This window comes from Epinephelus fuscoguttatus, linkage group LG11, assembly GCF_011397635.1.
Source record: "Epinephelus fuscoguttatus linkage group LG11, E.fuscoguttatus.final_Chr_v1".
NCBI classification, from domain to species: Eukaryota; Metazoa; Chordata; class Actinopteri; order Perciformes; family Serranidae; genus Epinephelus; species Epinephelus fuscoguttatus.
Genome location: NC_064762.1, coordinates 20111730 through 20131478, shown reverse-complemented (window position 1 = coordinate 20131478; position 19749 = coordinate 20111730). Strand labels below are relative to the sequence as shown.

The window sequence follows — 19749 nt, the reverse complement described above, 5'->3', positions numbered from 1 at the left end:
ACCCAAAGATGGAGTGGGAGAGTGTCTGTCAGAAAATGAAGATGTATTTGTCTGATCCGGACATAGCTGTGTGACAGCCAGTGACCCCCCCAATTCAAAGAAAGCCTCACGCCCCGGGGCAAGAGAGTGACACACACAAACACTCTCCAAGGAGGAGTCATGGGGCAAAGGGGAGGAGGGGGAGGGAGCACGAGAGGAAAAGGGAGTGTATTTCTCTCTCTCTGTCTCAAACACACACCTTCCCTCCTCCCGTGTAAGAAGCAAGAGGAAGAGTCACACACTCGAGTGCTCAGTTGCGCGGCCATTCACGCACAGGTAGACAGGATACTGAGGTTTGGTGAGAAACTATACGAGAGAAAGAGAAGATAAGAGACGGAGGACAGCCACTGGTTGCTCAGAGACACTCAAGCTTTCAAGGAGGGCACTGACAGCCTGCCTTATGTGTGGCTCCTCTCAAGGCTTCACAGTAAGTGTGCATTCTTTTTAAATCATCTTATTAATTATGATGTATAACAGATGTGATTTTTCTAATTTATTTATAAGTATGAGCTGGAGTGATGTTTTTTTTTGTTTTTTTTTACTGATTCTTTCCTTTATTTTTTTGCATTGCAACACTGTCCCGCAGAACATTAATGTCAAAGTAAGGTGAAAAGCGCTTTCTAGCGTCAACCTGTTACATGTTGCCCTGTGAACCACACAGCTGTGTGCCTTTGACTCATGCCATGATTTTCACAATATATTTTATGCTGTGTCACTGGGTTCAACGGTTTCGGAGTGAGCTGTCACGCTTGTGACAGTCATTCCGCGTCAGCTGTGGTGACCAAACTTCAGAGAAAAAAATAGCATGATACGTTGTCCATAAATCTCATCTCACTGCGCTTTCATCTGAATTCCCTTTTTATCTCTGCCTGAGAATAAGATGACATAATTTGGTATTGCAGCATATGTTCCATTTTTAGATACAGATGTCAGATTACTGTGTGTGTCTTGACGATTTTTTACGAACACAACTTTCAAAAAGGGGAATGACAGTCTTTCTGTTGAGGCACGCTGATGAAATATTTGTTCATACAGGTTTAAAAAGCTTCCCCTCAGTCTTCACTTGACTTTAAGTCTTACTTTAAAAGGTCACGTGAGTGCTTACCAAATATTGCCTACCACAGACCTTATCTATCACTATCTCAGACGCAAACTGATGAGCCTAAAAAAAGGAAGTTCTAAGAAGTCACATCTGAGCATTGTCTTTCAATCACAAGTCCTCTATCTTCCTCTCTTTCACTATTTCACCGTTTCATCCCATTAGTTTGGGGAACTTTTGTTGAGGTACCAATCTTCCTGAAAAGGAAGGTATAGACAGTGAGGAACAGACAGACAGAAAGAGAAAGAGACTTTAGACCTGGCTGAGAGCCAAGTCTCAGTCAGTTCAGAGGAAGTCTGCTCGATTCACTGGGAGCGCTGATTTCCTTGTGAAAGTGGTCCTGCTCCGGGGGCTGACGTGCACAGGAACCTCCCTTATAGCCCAGGGGTTGTGATGTGGAGAGTCACAGGATGTATGGGACAGTGGGGGCAATGAGGCAGCGCGCACGAAGGTTCCACTTTGAAGTTTGTTTGTCCGGTAGTAGTAGTGTAGTGTCCTGTTGATGGGAAAGTTAGATTCTCTCCGCCACTTCTCCTCCTCTTAACATCCCCGACTTGCTCTCTGCCTCCTCTGTGTCACACCTTGCACTCTGGAATCTAATTTTAGCTCCATTCAAAACTTGACTTCCCTTGGTACTCCAGCTTTTGTTTGTATTGTCTGTGCTTTCCCTGTTATGTTGTGACATAAAAAGGAAAAGGTCAAAGGAAAATGGTCAACAATTAGATGTCACTCCCATTGCCAGAATCATCTGTTTTTTCAGACACCTCATGTCTCTATCTTCTTTGTAGGCCTCTTCCTCTCCGTGCACCACAGCCATGTTAACCTCAGAAAGCTCACCGCAAAACACAGGACTCCTCGCAGCAGCGATGCCAGAGACGCATGATGCAGACATGACATCATGGAGCGAGGCAAACTTTGAGGAGAGGTGCACTTACATCGTGAAGGACCAACTTCTGGAGGAAGAGTCCGAAAACAGCGGCAAGACACGAGCTGAGAGATCCTTACCCAGAAACCTTGCCCTGAAACGCTGCCATGACTCCACAGAGGTACACATTCAACTTGTCTAAGCTTTAAGAGTTGTTAGCATCCATTTTTTAAAACCAAAGCGTGAAAAAGACACCGAAAAATAATCAAATCAATATATCTATGAGGTATGTAAGCATGTACTGCCGTTGTTTATGTTTTGTGTAACTGACGAGTCCTTGCGTCACTCCAACATCCTTCCATCCACTCATCCATCCTCGGGGCGGGAAGTACTTGACATGTTGTTGTCTAATTTCAGCCTTTCCTCTCTGCTGTGTATGTGGTGAGGCAAAGACGGAGAAAGGCGAGCCCCTCGGCGCACAGCCTGAGGTCTCTGTGATTAGCAGCTACCTCAGATTCCCAACCCTTTGTCCCAGCACACAATTGCACTGTAAAGTATAGCACCAGCACCTTGAGTATAAGACCATAAACATCATCTGGATTAAGTGTTTAGCAGTTCCAGTGACTTAAAGAAGAGGATAATTTATGTTCAGCTGGATGGACTAGGAAATTGCAGATAAAAGATTAACCCAGTGGGCTATCAATGAAAAGGATACATTAGGTTTCCTTATGCAAGATTAGGGTTGAGCCCCTGTAGATGAAAGATGGTTGTCAGGTGAGATGAGAGGAAGTAGCCTCACTGTCTGCAGCAAAATACCTGTACCACCGCTTTGACCTTCTAATAAGGTCTGTCTGGAGTCTGGATGACACCAAAGAGCAGGTTACGTTACAGTAATCTGTGACACAGGGACAACTCAAATGGAGCCGTCTGACAAAGGGGATAAAACTAGCTGGATAAAACTCCATGGTGAAGCATGTAGTGGTTGATCCCAGCTACATGCACCACATCGGTATTGCTCCGAGATGAAAGAGAGACTACATTACCATTGCTTTAGGGGATTTGGACACGGAGCTCAAAGTGCAGTTGACTGGTAGGGGTGTGCCCATGACACCTTATCCTCCCTTCCACACCCTGGAGGCTTGAGACGGAGGGGTGAGTTTCACACCTGGAGGTAGCAGAACAAGAGTGGTGGTGAAATTTTAATATGGTGGAGAAACTAAAGATAACGTGGTGCCATCAGCTTATGAAATATTCAGCGTGTGAAGGAACGGACACGTTCTGTCACAGCCTGGCAAAATTCTCATTTTCTCAGGGGAAGATCTGTCACGACGTCCAATATATAACAATAACAACTAATTGCTTATTTCCTTTTGCGGGAGATTTTCCAGTGAATTGACCTGATCCTTTTTCTTAATCACCAAGAAACCAGCACGGGGTGGAGAGCCAGAGATAAGGACTGTATTCCCAAGAATCTCATCCCTCTAATTACGTTTCTCAGCTCTGAGTGCATCCGGCTGCTCGCTCAGACCTCCAATTTGTGAGCCACTCTGTCGTTTGATGGTTTCATGTCCTCCTTGTTGAACAGGTGCTCGGGGTGACCAGTAAGGAGCTGATTCCTATGGGGACACGTTTTGGCCCTCTGGTGGGGGAAAGCTACACCGATGAAACGCTGCCGAAAGACGCTGACAGAAAGTACTTCTGGAGGGTAAGTGAGCTGAATGTGTGCAAGTGAGATCCGTCTTGATATGTTTTTTTTACACAACTGTTCACATCCTGTATCTCCATCTGGAGACGCTGCTGAGGCTGTGGTGTGGCACGAGTTAGCAGTTGTGGTCAACGCTTGACATCCTGTGAAAGTATGACTCGGTGTGCCGGTGCTAGGGTACCTTTAAATGCTGCTACATCAAATGGTTTTAAATGTGCATACACTGTGAATGTGTGTCTGCCAGTTCTCTGCATGGCTGCCTGAGGTCACACACACAGCTGTTTGGTTTCAGTGACGCAGCAGTTCTCCTCTCTCTCCGCTTCCCTCGGCAGCGGTGTCGCTGCCAGTAAATACACCATACACATGTCCGCGCTCCTCCAGACTCATAAACTCTCACACTGACTAAGCAAGGAAGTGGTTTTGAGCCTGAGAGCTGTTATGTTACAAATCAGCAGCATCGGGACATCTTCCATTACACACACAAGTGCCTGTGTAATTCGACAGTTTAGAGTCAGCAGCCTTGAAATCATGCAACCCCTGACCGAAACTTGCAGCAGCCATAACACAGACAATGTGTTAACATTACTGCCATGACTCAACTGACAGCATGGCTACAAAGAGAAGATAGTATGAAGAACAGATCTAAAGAGAGGGACAGACAACTCTTTAAAGGTCCAGTAAGAATAGTTGTGTTTTGGCTACCTTTGAATGAGCTGTTTGTATCTACACAGGGGGGTCCTCGTCCACGAGGCCACCACATTGCACCACTATGTTTCTAGAGCAGCCCAGAATGGACAAACCAAATGCTGGCTCTAGATAGGGCCGCTCGTGATTTTGCATCAGCCACCGTCATTAGCAGTCCCCATGCTAGGAGCCAAAGAGCATCAGAAAAAGATTATGACCTGATAATTCAGCTCTTAGTAAAGACCTCCTGAATGTCTGGATCTTAAGTTATCGTAGAAAAAAGGTGAGCCAAAAAAAACCCACACACTGCTCCTTTAGATGAGCTGAATTCAAACAGAATTTTAAAAGGTCAGCACTTCTTCACCACAAAGGTGGTAGGTGAGAGTCTTAGTGGGCGAGGTAGTACACTCGATACTACAATCCAGTCATACCGTGAAATTCTTATGCAGTCTTATGCTGGGTGACTTGTGTGCCGTAAACAAGGGCAGCACCTATCTCAGCTGAAAGAACATACAGTATTTACCATAAAGGCATCAGGAAACCTGTGACATCATGGTTTCAGATTCAGACTGCATCATCATTAACTGAATTATCGCCCGTCTCGTCATCTCTCAAACTGTAGGTCTTCTCGGAGGGGTGTTTGCACCACATCCTGGATGGTTTGAACGAGGAGTGCAGCAACTGGATGCGTTACGTCAACCCAGCTTGCAGTGTGGATGAGCAGAACCTGGTGGCATGCCAGAGTGGTTTGGATATCTACTTCTACACCATCAAACCTCTTCAGCCGGGGCAGGAGCTCCTGGTGTGGTACTGCCCCGAATTAGCCCAGCGCTGTAATTACCCTCCACTGGGCCAACTGGCAATCGACAGTAATGGTAAGTGTGTGAGTAGAAGCAGGATTCATTTAGGATGGTGCTTTGTTTCTGGACACCTTGGGGGCAGCAGGAGCTCAGTCCATAGGGACTTGGGAACTGGAGGGTAGTACAGACCAAGTATGGAGCGTGGACTGGTAGCTGGAGAGGTGCCAGTTCACCTCCTAAGTAAAGCAAGGCACCGAACGCCCAACTGCTCGGAGTTCCTGTCCAAGGCAGCCCCCTTGCTCTGACATCTCTCCATTTAATGCATGTATAGGTCCTGTTTGTGCATGTGTGTGTATTTCAGGCCTATCTATCCCCTCTGGGATTAAAGAATAAAGTATATCCTCTTCTCCTTAAAGGTACAGTTGATCTCAAAATCAAAAATACATGTTTTTCCACGTTACCTGTGGTGCTATCTATCGTTCTAGATTGTTACGATATGAGCTGCCAAGAATTGGAGGTATGTCCTTTTGAGTTACCAGGAACCATTCCTGTGCCCACGCTTTGAGACACATCTGTTATTGTGTAGTAAGGCTCCCAATCAAAGCGCCAGGCCGACTGACACGCTCTTTGTGTGCATGTTTAAGAAGTTACTCAGTCACACCCATGGCCCTTTTGTTAGAGCAGGACACAAAGGAGGAGAGTAGAGTCCTGAAAGCAGAGAGGGTCTGTCTTCAGGTATAGCCACAGTACCTGTGTAAGATGAGACCAATTTCAAGACTTTAGGCAATGTTTCAGTTTCCCTTTTTTAACTCCACGTAGAAACACAGCTGGCAGCTCTGTGACACACACAAAGCATTCGGCTTTCATTCACAAACACAAAAAGCGCACATGCTAGTGGAGAGACCGCATGCACACACCAAAATACTCATTTACACGCACACTCACACACAAGAGGCTGCCTGAGGTGCTGACAGCATTCTGGCACGACTCCCCTTATTTATTTGGCTCTTAAGGAGGAAGAGAGGTAGGAACCGCTCCAGTGACTACTTGAACTTCCTGACAAGGCGACCCGCTGACAGATTGATATCTCACTGATTTTCGGCTGTTTGTTTGCTGAGAGCCGGCCTCTCAGGAGAGGGGGAAGGGTAACACGGGGGAGCACACAGTAGATAAGGGCTGCTCTGTGTTTGCGTGGGTTGATGTTGACTGTGTCCAGGAGTAGGTAAAATGTGCATGCATACTTCTATATTTTGTCTTCCTCTGTTTGTCAGCTCGTGTCCTTTGTCTATTCTGGAACAAGTCAGTAAAGCAGAGTTTCTTCACATGACTTCCTGGGTACAAAGTGGAAGGATTTGCTCAGATAAAACACAGATTTAGACCCAGATTTCATGAGGTTGACCTGTGTGTAGAGTTGAGTGGAAAATAAATATTGTTCAGAGGTCAGCTGTGTTGTGACTTGTAAACTTTCCGCTCCATCAAGCATTTTGGATCATTTGTGTCCGGGCAAAATCTGTGATTCATCGGTCACTTTCAAATAAAAAACAGTTCCTCATCCTGTGTATCCTGCCGTGGTTGTGGTGGAAAATACTGGACAGCACTCTAATGCAAATAACATACTGTACCCACTTACTGCATGCTATCTGTGTCCTGATCAGACACCTATTGTTTCTCACGTGGTGTCCACTTTCATAGAGAGCCAGAGCAAGTCTGGGAGACGGCGCGCAGACAGGCATACACCTTACAAAAACACTAGAGAGGCAATGATTAATAGTAGATGTCAACTACTAAATTAATTGTCAGCCAATATGATAATCGATTAATCTGTTCGAGCATGGATGGGTTACTGAACTGGCCTACCAGAAACAGGCCAAGGGCCCCGATTGAAAAAAGTGTAATATTTTTATTTAAAAATATTTAGCAGCTACAGCCCTGAAAGACACACGCACTATTAAGCTTTGGACTAGAGCACATACCTCTCAAAGTAAAAATAAACAGTGATTTCAACAACTCGTGTGCATGATCACATTAATGTCATGGGTGTATGTGTCACTCAACCAAATGCTGATGCTGTTACTGAATATCTAAAAATGACTTCACCTGTTGCTGATGTCATGTATTTGTCCCACAGAGCACAGTCAAGCTCAGGAGAAGACAACAGCAAAACGAGGACACAGCGTCTCTGAAATCCTCCGAGATGAGCCCACCAAATCCCACACTGCCTGCGCCAGACGTCTGGATGGTCCCTTGTCTCAGACCAACCTCCCAACAGTTTTTCCCCTGTGTCCCCGTGTTGTCTACCCAATCCAACCCCACCCAGAATCTATCCACAGCCACAGATATGCAACTCTACCACCTCTGCCATCATGTAGCCCTCCAGCTGCAAAAAGGCCAGCTCTAAGCGTCCCCCTCCCCTCCAGTTTGCACTTCCCCTTGCAGCACAGTCAAAGCCCTGTTATAGCCAAACCTTACCAAGAGCCCTCTGTGCTGGATCGAGTTCATCCTGCTCTGAGGCACGCGCCCTATCTACTGCCTCACTACTCACTCGGCCTTAACAGCATCCTACCTCATTCATACCCGTTCTACAGTGATCGACTGAAACCTCACTTAACATCTCACTTACTGCCTTTTGACGGCTACGCGCACTTCCTTCACCCTCTAGCCAGCGGACACAAAGACTTGACACTTGCACTATCCAACGCCAAACAAGACCTCATTCTTTCACCTGAGCACAGAGACAACAAGGACCTCATATCTAAAAGGAAAAACTACCTCAAGATCCCCTCAGATGACCTCAGAGATTTCAAACACTCTCCTCCCAGCAATGTCCACACAGACCTCACTCCACCTGCCACATCCGGCGCTTCATCCATGGTCACCTCACTCAGCAGAGCACTGCCCTCTCTTGCACCTGGAGGATGCTCACCACCTGTGGGCATGGCTGCTTTTTCAGACTGCCTCCCCTCCAAACCCACCTCTGCCACTCTGAGTGACACTGAGAATGCAGTGGACCTCAGGAAGACCAAGCGAGGTGGACAGATTATTGGCTACAAGACCCTGTCTTACCCCCTCACCAGGCAGAATGGAAAGATCCGGTATGAGTGCAACATCTGTGGAAAGGTCTTTGGGCAGCTGTCCAACCTAAAGGTTAGTTCCTGCTGTAATCTGACTTGCAAAACACTGTGGTTTCATGAGTTTGACAGAATAAATAAATGTAAACGCTCATCTCTGACATGCCATCCACAGGTCCACCTGCGAGTCCACAGTGGAGAGCGTCCCTTCAGGTGTCAGACCTGCAATAAGAACTTCACTCAGCTGGCTCACCTGCAGAAACACTACCTGGTTCACACTGGGGAGAAGCCTCATGAATGCAAGGTATGGCGATGATTTATACCACTCTCACGGCTTTACAGTAAATATGCGCTTTGAGGTAACACTCAGTTAGCTTAGCCTTAGACTGGAAAAGGGCTAAACAGCTGGTCTGGCTCCACCCTAAGGTAACAAAACCTGCCAACCAACAAGTTATATCTTGTTTGTTCAATCCGTACAAAAACTAAAAGGAACAGTGTGTAGGATTTAGTGGCATCTAGTGGTGAGGACAGCAGATTGCAACCATCTGAAACTTCTCCCGTGTGCCAAGCGTGAACTCCTAGTTAGGATTCCTTAGTGTTAGCTCCTCAGGAGGTTTTTACTGGGAGCCAAACTATCCACAGAGGTCTCTTCATCTCACAGGAGACAGGCCACTAGCACAGCACCTGTTAATGTGTACTCACCTTTAGTTCTCTGATAAATTAAAATCCAGATTTTTACCAGGAGACAAATCATCTGCAGAAGTCTCTTCCTCTCCAAAACCAAAAGACCTCTCAAAAGTCTCTGCTCCTGGCCAAGAACTAGTCCCAAACATAATCCCCCATATAGATCAAACAATGTCACATGAATAACTATTGCTTTAAATGTCCATAAATCATCCTCAAATATCTTCATTACATCATAGTATCAAAACTAAAGGCAGTAACTGTGTTGAACAGATCCTAAAACATATTCTCTTTGGCTCTTTTTTTGGACACAGGTGTGCCATAAGCGATTCAGTAGCACTAGTAACCTAAAGACCCACCAGCGGCTACACTCGGGCGAGAGGCCTTACCAGTGCAAGCTCTGTCCAGCCCGCTTCACTCAATTCGTCCACCTCAAGCTCCACAAACGGCTCCACACTGGAGAGCGACCTCACAGGTGTCCCTGCTGCCCCTGTGCCTATCTCCATTACTGCAGCCTCCAGGTGCACCTCCAAGGCTTCTGCCCCCTCTCCCCCTCGGCCTCCCACAGACACTCGCCGGAGGAGCTACACCGAGTTAACACAGAGATTGAGAGGTTTGACATGAGCGAGGCAGCGGAGCAGCTCGAGGCCATGGCCGCTGAGGCCGAGATGGACAAGGGGAATGTGGTTGACCTGATAAAGAAGATGGAGACTCATACCTCTGGCCACCACGATGGCAAAAAAGGGGAGACTGAGCTGAGCATCTACAACTCAGCAAAGGAGTGCTCTGCTGTTAAGCTGCATCATGGCAGCCCTCTACCTCGGCATTCAACCAGCATCAAGCTGGAGTCAGGCTGCATATCAGAGCCCTAAGACTGCCTTGCTAATCCAGCCATATAATCCTTACAGGTCAGCTCAGCAGCTGTCTGTTACTACTCTATTTGAAGTAAAGCCTTATCTCAATCATGGATTGCCTACTCTACACAGGCTGTAGCGTGTGAAGAATCAAGACTTTACCAGCATGGCCTGGGACCAGTGACTCCTTTGATTTAATGTATACTTCTTTGTTAATTTATTCTGTTGCTAACATTAATCTTAAATGTATAAAACAGAGATTTGTTACATTTTCTGCTCTTGTATCCCTGGAACATCTTCATGGAACAACTAAATGTGATTTTGCATAAACAAAGTTTGCAGTTTTTGCTGTGTGAAACTGTTTCTGTTTATATATGTGCGCACATATTTAAGTCTCCTATTTAAAGTGACATTTACTGTACAGGCATGACTACACAGTGTAAGTGAGCTAAATGATGAAGTGAGTACCACAGACGAAACCTCACTTGTTTGCATGTGGCATATATACTTGCCTTTGAGTGTGTAGTGCGCTGATACGGTGACGTAGACAAACATCCTGTTATGAGTCTTGGGACACTCACCACCAGTAAGTGCCAACCCCTTCAACCTGGAAAAAAAACACAAAACACACGACAGAATTATCTTCACTATCAATAAGATGCTGCTGCTAATTTTGCTTGCTGTATGTACTTTCATATTATAGTTTCAGTATTAATCTGCTGATAGACATAGAGCCACAACAGATGACTCAACAGTTTATTCAGATATATTCCACCGATGTTTGATTATTTGTGAGAAGACCTTTAACGTCTAACTGTAGAAGAATTAATCTGACATTTACCAACCGGAGGTTCTATCTTAGAGGAGTGACACTACACCCACAGTTCGGCAAAATGCTGCCTGCAGCAGGATGGTGGGAGGCCCTCAGCCCATTTTCTATGTCACAATGAAAATAAGCATTATCTTTTACATGTAAATAAGGTGTCAGGGTGCATAAAGAGCATCAAAATAAAGCGTGTTTATCAAAGAAATGACAGAATATTTCTTACCAGTGGAGGATCTATAAGACCTCCTGACATGGGCAAACTATGAGACAACGGGCCCCTGGGCACAGATATGCAGACGGCCCCACCACCTCTCCTTCATGGGAACAAGACACACAAACTTCATCGCTGTTTAGCCTTTTTTTTTTTTTTTTGCTGTTTTGCATCTCTCTATAGTTGGTACTCACCTCTTTATGGTAAATTTGGGTCTCTTTGTGGTTGTTTTGCCCCTTTTTGTAGTAGTTGTGAGGCTCATTGTGCTCGTTTTGTGTCCTTGCAGTACTTCTGAGTCTCTTCCTATTCGGAACATGTCTCTTTGGTTGACATTTGGCAGGTGAAGGCCAGGGAGCCCCCAGCACTTTGGGCCGCTGGACCTGTGCCCAGTCGGCCCTTTCAGTAATCCATCGACGATCCAGGCTAATTATATATGTATTAAATATTAATGTTTGTTTATTAACTGGCCCCTGGCCTCCTGCCATTTTGCAAAAGTGGCTGCCGGGCAAGGCAAGTTGAGCATCCTCGTCTGAGACTACTTTATGAATGCTGCACAGACACATAAAAATATAACACACTGTAACAGAAGACTTGATGTGCTCTGTGACATTTAGTGTAGTAGCGTTCTGTGATCCTCACACTATAATTGCCCTTTTTGTTGTTGCTTTCATTTATTTCATTTATGAAAATAAATGAAATAAATGAAATAACACTGCAACTTAAAAAAAGGGTGTCAGGTGGTGTAATATTCAGATTCAGCCATCCAGTGATGAGAGAAATTATAACTTAGAGAACATGGATCTTCACTGCCAGTGCCAGACTTCTGATCAGGTCACAGCAAGCCAGCTGCTCTGGAGCTCTTTTGCCTCCTCGCAAGAAAAGACATGGCAGAGGAATGACCTGACAGGAAGCAGTAAAATAATATTATTTATCTCCAACATAAAACAATGGATTACTGAACGAGCCCAAAGTGTTGCAGGCCCTCATGGCCTTCACCTGCAAATTGCCACCCAAATTAACAAATATCAATAAGGAAGAGACTCAAAAGGACCATGAAGAGATGCAAAACAACTGTAAATAGTCACAAAATAACCTTAAAAAATGGGCAAAACAACCACAGAGAGACAAAATGGCCACACAACAACACAAACTCCCAAGAGAGACACAAAGCAACAACAAAAAGGGCAAAACTACCATAAGTCTGCCTCTTGTTCCTGTATAGGAGAGGTGGTGGGGCCTTTTGTATATCTGTGCCCGGGGGCCCATTGTCACATAATACGTCCATGCATGGTGCTGAATAATTCCTGAAAAGAAAGAAACCCTGCTCTTTATGGCAGGATAGTTAGACTCTAAACACTAAGTCCATGAGGAAATAAGTAAGATGACCCCTCTAATAAAACATTAAAGCATTTATGTGTCAGAGCTCGGAGCCAAGGTGGAGGGAAGGTGAGCCCTGTACAGTAACACAGCTCGGTAAACTGATGCCCCTTTAAAAGCGCGCAGTGACGTCACATATTTTTGACGGGAGGCAGGCAGCGGGAGAAGAAGGGAGCGGATGTACCCAGGGTGAAGGATGCCCGGGATAATGTCAGCGGTGTGCTCGCTGTCCCACCTAGCCCTATCATGATAAACGCTGCTGGGGCGGTCGTCCGCAGGATGCCGTCGGTGGCCCGGCGGAGCGGCTGCTGGATAGCGTGGTGCCAGGCGGCGCTGCTCGGCGCGTCGGCGCTGGTTATCGTGGCCGAACGGACCGCGCGTAAGTGGGCATAGAATTCCCCGCGCTGGCGGGCTGCTAGTGTGCTGCTGCGGGCTAACGCCTACTGGAAAACATGGCTGGGTAGTGCTGTATTTGTGTGGAGACATTTTCGTTTGTGAATGAATGAAAAAAGGCTGGTGCTCAGCCGTGGTGCGACGTGCTGGAGCTTTCCAGCAGCAGCCGTAATTCAGGTTGGAAACACTATTCAAATAGTGACGCTGTTACACGGGCGTTACTATTGAATGGGCAAGCCTAGCTAGATGTAAATGCATGGCTGTGCAACACTGGCATTGGTTAGCCAAGCTGGGGCCCCTGGACCTCTAAGGGTCATTCAGCTGTCGTTTACAGGAATAATGCTCACCTATTAGATCTGTCCTGCACCCACCCTTCAAAAACACGCATTATTATTCTAACATTACTATTATTATTAGTGTTAATGCTTGAGTTTTTCCAGCTAATGCACATCTGGAGTCTGCATTGAGAACAGTGCAGCCCTCTCAGGTGTGACAACTCCCTGACTAAGCAGATCAATGGGGCAAGGGCAGGACACAAGACAGACAAGGTGACTGTGTACAGAGTGTGACTTTGCCTCCAGCAGGTATACCATTCCCACAGGATAAAAATACTGTGCTGCTGCTGCTGCTGCTGGGACTGGTCTCCACACTGAAAAAAAAAAAAAAGATCAATAAGTTATTATTTTCACGGCGCAAGAAAACTTATGTAACGAAAGACAAATGATTGCAGAGTGTGTTACAGCCAGGAGTCACACCCTGGTCCCTTCTTGGTGGAGCTTATATCATCACATTAAATCAGCCTCCTGTTAAATTAAAGGACGCTTGAGCAAGGTGGATGTGCTCTTCAGTTTCTCAAGGACTCTGCCGGTTTCTGCAGCTCTCAACAAATCCTCACACACAAGCTGGGTTTTATCCGTTTCCCTTAAAAAAACTGCATGATGTGAACTCTTAGCTGAATACAAACATGTCTCTCTAGACACAGAAACACAGAATACCTACACTTTTTTGCATTTGCATGTCTGTATTTGTTGTCTGTGTGCGTGTTAGTGATCTATTGTATAGGGTTTTACCTTTGGAATGAGGAGACGCAGTGGGCGGGCCTCACTCTTGGCCTCTTTCTCCCGGGGACAGCAGTTCAGCTGCTGAGCATGAAATGGTACTACGATGACGGGGATGACAGGCGGTGCTACCTCTCTGTCATACACATACTGCACTTGGGCATCTTCAAAAGGTAAGATCTTTGCAACTCCAGATATTTTATATATATATTACAAAGTATAGCATCATTTGGATATAGAATGTGATGTTCAGATTCACGTCAGGGTGCCCTCGTAGGAGACTAAGCAATCAAGTACATTAAAGAAATATTCTGTCATTGAAATCTGTACCAGGAGGTTACTGTGCATCACTTCTCTGGAATCTGTCTCCCTCTCCTGGCAGGTTATGGGACTGCATGAGGACTGTGCTGCGCATGCAGGGCTCAGTGGCCGAGCTTGGAGCTGCCGTCATGCAGCAGGCAGATGTTGCTGCCCTTTGGCTGCTGGAGGCCCTCGTCCTCACGCTGCCTCAGAGCCTGCTGCAGGCGTATGTGGTGGTGTCCACTGATGTGGGCATCATGTCCCCAGGTGATCTTAGCATGGCTTTACATCTTGCTTGTGGCATGTCAGTTGAGTGGGAGATAATGTGTCTTTACTCAATATTATGTTTTATATTTCCTCCTTCTGTTCCCACCCTCAGTGGCCTATTGCTGTGGTCTCTGTGTGCTATCCATTTCCTGGGCGCTGGTGCTGTACAGCAGAGCTTGCTGTCTGATACGACCGGGCCACCTGGCGATGCCTCCGGCAGCCCTGCTGTGCCAGCTGGTGTGGAGGGCAGGCATGCTGGGTGCGAGGGTGACTTGCCTGATGTTCTTTGCCAGGGTCTTTAACTGGTGGGTGTGTGGAGTAGCAGGTGAGCAGAGAGCTCTGTGGGCATGTCTGTGTAGCTCACACCTAAGTCTGGCACCTTTCTGAAAGAAACAGAAAGGGTTGTATAGTTAGAGTTGTGTAGTTAGAGAGTACACACATGCAAATAGAACTCAAGGTGGAGATTCTCATTCATTTATACTCAGGTTCAGTGATATAAATATCCCCAGAGTGATGCAGCTTGTCCTCTTAATCCAGTTTTTTACTTGCTTCTCTGCATCAGCTTGATGTACTACATATGGATTCCCTATCGTGCTTGTATCCCCTAATCTATTTTTACATTGACCTCCAGGTTTCCACTGGCTAACGGCCTCCTTCTGGCTGGTATCACAGCAGCCAGACATCTGCACCGGCCCCTGGTGTTGGCGTGCCTTTAACGGCATTATGGGGCTCGTACACGTCTTCCTCTTTCTCAACGTCAAAGACGGACCCTCGCGCTTCCGCATGGCCAGTTTTTATGCAGTAAGACGTGACTCTTGTTTGCTGTGCATTTCATTCCGGTGATTGTTTTCAATATTTTGCATTCCACGTGCAGCACTGCCTCACTGACTTGTACACAGCAGGGCAGCTGCACACACACACACACACACACACACACACACACAGATACACACACAGGCAGTTAGTTTGCACTGTCATCCTCACCTCTGCGAGCTTAGCTTACAGTGACGTAAAGCTGCCTGCAGATGACTGATGGTGTGACCTTCTCTCCTCCCTTCAGTTCATGCTCGTGGAGAACGCTACTCTGCTTCTGGCCGCCTCCGACTTCCTCAGCGAAGCATCATGGGACAGCATGACCCTTCCCACCACTGTGCTATGTAGCTTTCTCCTCGGTGAGTCACCCTCTCGATCTGGCCTCGCTTTGTTTTGGAACAGATTTGTCTCAGATGTTTTGACGTCCAATGCTTATAATTAGACTTGTGTCAAAACACCTAATAGTTTCTGCACCGTCTGAGTAATACAGACCCAGTGGTGATTCAAATAGGTTACAAGTAATATGAAGTAGGAAGACACAGCTATGGCATTAGAAACAATATTTGCCCTTTAAGTGCAACTTGTTAAAGGTGTGTAGGATTTAATGACATCAAGAAGTGAGGTTGCAGGGACTGAAAATTCTCCTGTGTGCACAGCATGTAGGAGAACTGCCTACCTTCACGTAAATATGAGTAGCTGTCTGTAAAGCCAGAGTTTGACTTGTCTGTGCTGCGTTACTGTAGAACAACATGGCGTACTCTGTGAAAGACAACCCACTCTGTATGTAGATATAAACGGCTCATTCTCAAACACAGCAATTCTTAGTTTAGGTGATTATACACTAAGGACAACATCCATCCATCCATTTTCTAACTGCTTATCCTCTTGAGGGTCGCGGGGGGGCTGGAGCATATCCCAGCTGACATTGGGCGAGAGGCAGGGTACACCCTGGACAGGTCACCAGACTATCACAGGGCTGACATATAGAGACAGACAACCATTCACACTCACATTCACACCTACGGCCACTTTAGAGTCACCAATTAACCTGCATGTCTTTGGACTGTGGGAGGAAGCTGGAGTACCATGTTGAACATGTTTACTCGCACCACTTCCCCAATTTTTTCTTCCTTATTTCAAGTATTTCAAATAGTTTCGTGATCGACAGGTTCAGCAGAGCAGGCTGCACCCCATGGTGAGTCTAGTGCACACGGCTGTCAATGGCGATGCGGCATGCAGATGATGATAACTGCTCTTCACTGCATGATGCACGTCTCCCCCACTGCTGGGGAGGCAGAAGGAAACACTGCCAACCAAGTCGCCTTGCAGCCCCTCCTTCTCTTTCTCTCATTTTCCATCCTTGTCTCGCACGTGCTCTTTCTCCCTCTTTCAGTTCTCTTACCAGCCATCGTGACATTGTCGCAACTAATAATAAACAGTGTCTTCGAAAGTCTGTTAAACTACACTGAGCAATCAAATGACTGTGAGCTGTTTAATGTTCAGTACAAGTTTATTGAAACATACTGAGTATACTAAAGTCAACTACTTTCTGTTCCCTTCTTCCCAGGCGCTACCTCTCTTGTCCTTTACTACCGGTTCCTCCACCCCAAGTCGACAGAAATCTCCCAGGGCACACACCACAACCACATGGGCAGCACGTGCATCGAACGAGGGGAGTCCTCCTTCTCTCTCGGGGACAAAAGCCTGCCAGCTGCCTCCATTCAAAACCACGGCAGCTTCTCCCTCTCAGGTGTGGCTGGTTCTCTGCTGGAGCACCCAGGAACCTGCGGGGGCCGGGCTAACAGCTCCTGCCCTTGCTACCACCACCACTGGCTCCTAATCCGGCTGGCTCTGAAAACAGGAGACCTGGGTAAGATCAACAGAGCGTACGGGGCTGGCGGAGCAGCAGCCATACTGGACATGGAGGAGTACAACCAAGAGTACAAGAGTAACGAGGGTATGACTATCACAGGAGGAGGCAGCTGCGAGGGAGTCTCCACTTCTGAGTCTCAGGGGAAGGGATTGGCACCTCTGTCGGACTGCAAAGACGAGTTCCAGAGCGTGAGCGAGCCCACGTCAACTGAACAACCTGAAGACGAGGATGACAGTCTGGAGATGGAGAGCCCGATGGAATCACCCACATCTGACTTCAAACGTAGCTCACCAGAGGGCAAGTCCGTGTTTGGAGACAGTCCGGAGCCATACTTCTGCCCCACAGAGTCAAGTTCGACGTTATATTTCAGCGCTGATCCCCAGTCTCCCAGCAGTGCCAGTAACCCCCGTTTGGACCGGGACATCGGGGTTCTGGAACAGGGGGTGCGCCTCAACTCAATCCCAAGCGATCCAGCCCTTCACAGAGATATCCGTGGGCTCATGGGCCGCGTCGGGCCACGTTGTACTTCCACTCCTAAATTGGACTCTGGAGTGATGGACTCCCCTTCTAGTGTCCCTCATCTCACAGGTCCCAGGAGGCAGCTTATAATGTCACGAAGAGACGAAGACGATAACTTCTAGCTCTCTTAAGACAGAATCAGGGAAAGAGCAGCAGTGACTTATCTGACGTTAAAGGAGTACACCAGCTTTTCAGAAGGCTGCTTTTCCATCTGCTCACTGCTGCCGGATGAGAAAGCTGGCAGAACTTTCACCTCTATATGTCTATATATTTAGAACACTGTGGGGCATAGTCTATAAAACAAATTCGGGATAATCTTAAGCTAGCCATTATTCTTCTCAAATAAACATTAGCTTTTTCTTAAAGCATTGCTTTGCCTAAATGCTGGACACAGAGAGGTGAAACCTTCAGCAGTGTTTTCTTCCATCAGACATATTGAAGACCACAAAGGTGGTGCACAGAGCTCAGAAACGCCTTCTATCTAACTTAACGTTTTCTTCTGTTGTTTCTGCAGCATTAACGTAAGCCTCAAGAACTATACTGTGCAACACAGAACACTGGTTCTGAGTTATATCAATAAACACCAGTAGAAATATGCAGCTGTTTAATGATCTCAGACGACTGACGGCTTCTATATTACATACCGACACTGCTGTTATTCATGCTGATATATGCCAGCAGTTATGAGAATAGAGAAGCTATTCCTAGATCTAAAGGGGACAGGAGTGTCTGACCTCTCAATCTTTACCATCTCAGTGTAAGCCAGAGCTTCATTGGCTTCTTAAAAGCACAAGTATCTTCTGTATTATATGTCTATTGCTGTGATTTTTTTGTTATTCCCTTAAAAAGAAGAAAAATTCCCAATCCCTCAGAAAATATCATTCTGTATTTTTTGTATAATCATGTCAACTGGCATTGCTTTGAGCAGGGCTAGTGTGTCAACCTGGCAAAAACTGTGTTTGATGTTTTATCTTGATTTACATGTTGACCATGTAATTGCTAAAATGTCTTGAATTTATATTATGTTGGGGGAAAAATAATGTCTCAGGCACTTACTGTAAAGGTAGGCTTTGGTATTTTTGAACCTGGACCCTTTTCTCCCATGTTTTTGTGTCTAAGTGACTAATGGTGACAACATTTTTAAAAATTGGTCCAGTATTGAGTGAAACCAGCTGCAGTGTAATAGATAAGGGCAGTTGTGCACCATCAATTTACATCCTTTAAAATGGCTTCTTTTTGCCACTGTCAGGCTCATATTGTTATTCTACGTATTTGATACGTATGGAAGACAACCTACAGGGAAAACAAAGGCTTTTCCTCACCTTTCTCAGATCCGCTCTGTTTGTTAGTGTTTGTAACCAAGTGTCGTTTAAGGCAAAGTTTTGTTCAGACTTTTCCGCATTGTTAAAATTACCACAATATTCAGGCATGGCAATGAAAATCTTTTAGATAACACCAAGCTATGCTTTCTGTACTGCAACACAACAAACTCTTCCCTGACACACTCTCTCGCAACAAATCACCTCTCACAAGACTTCTGAACAGGACTTCTTCATGTGCGAGACTTGGTCACAATAACAAACAGACCAACGAAAGGTACAAAAAACTTTTCATTTCTTCGCAGGGTCCTTATTAACACTTATAAAAATTTGAGCCTGTCAGTGGCAAAAACAAGCACTTTTAATTGACATAAACTGACGGTGCACAATTGCCCTCAGTGAGTACATTTCATCCCGTTTCACCGCTGCAGCTGGAGCACTCTCTCCCAAAACTGGACCTATTAAAAAATAGCCACTTGTCATTAGTCACTTAGACAATGTGGGAAAACGGGGTCCAGTTTGAAAAATACCAAAGCTACCCTTTAAAGAGATGGTTCTGATTTTTTGAGGTAGCGTTGCATGGAGCACTTATCCAAAGACAGTACTTACATACAATAGATGGTGGTCAGCATGCCCCTATAGTTTGAAGAAACAGGCTGGAGTCCAACATGGAAGCTCAGCAATGTACTGCTGTGGAGGGGTCAGCAACAAAATGTATTTTTGCCACCTAAAAAAAAATCAGTATCAGCTAAAGTGTATGCTATATTTAGAATATTTTCACTGCTTTACTTTGATGTCAGACAGAAATTTCCAACAGGAAAATGAAGCTGTTTTATCGCGCTCTTCAGAGCCGGACTCCATTGAGCAAAACAGTGATTCAGCATTGCTGAACACAGGAACTGCTGGTCTACCATGAGCAGTTAGTTTGTTAGTGTTATCGTGTGACTCTTGCATTAAAAAGAGTTAGTTTGAATTCACCAAAGGTCGCACAATAA

General features: G+C 46.0%; 2 protein-coding genes across 2 annotated transcripts; both read left to right on the top strand.

The window, feature by feature from the left end:
- Window positions 1–244: 244 nt before the first annotated feature.
- On the top strand, window positions 245–10142 carry prdm1c (PR domain containing 1c, with ZNF domain). The gene is made up of 7 exons (XM_049590586.1): window positions 245–466; window positions 1927–2184; window positions 3589–3708; window positions 5015–5267; window positions 7321–8336; window positions 8436–8564; window positions 9259–10142. The coding sequence occupies exons 1-7, from the start codon at window positions 440–442 to the stop codon at window positions 9814–9816; spliced, it is 2361 nt and encodes a 786-aa protein (XP_049446543.1). The 5' UTR covers window positions 245–439; the 3' UTR covers window positions 9817–10142.
- A 2085-nt stretch (window positions 10143–12227) lies between these two features.
- xkr5a (XK related 5a) lies at window positions 12228–19452 on the top strand. The gene is made up of 7 exons (XM_049589884.1): window positions 12228–12591; window positions 13653–13836; window positions 14046–14230; window positions 14343–14555; window positions 14862–15031; window positions 15291–15402; window positions 16611–19452. Exons 1-7 carry the CDS (start codon window positions 12459–12461, stop codon window positions 17555–17557), a joined length of 1944 nt encoding a protein of 647 aa, XP_049445841.1. The 5' UTR covers window positions 12228–12458; the 3' UTR covers window positions 17558–19452.
- Window positions 19453–19749: the final 297 nt, after the last annotated feature.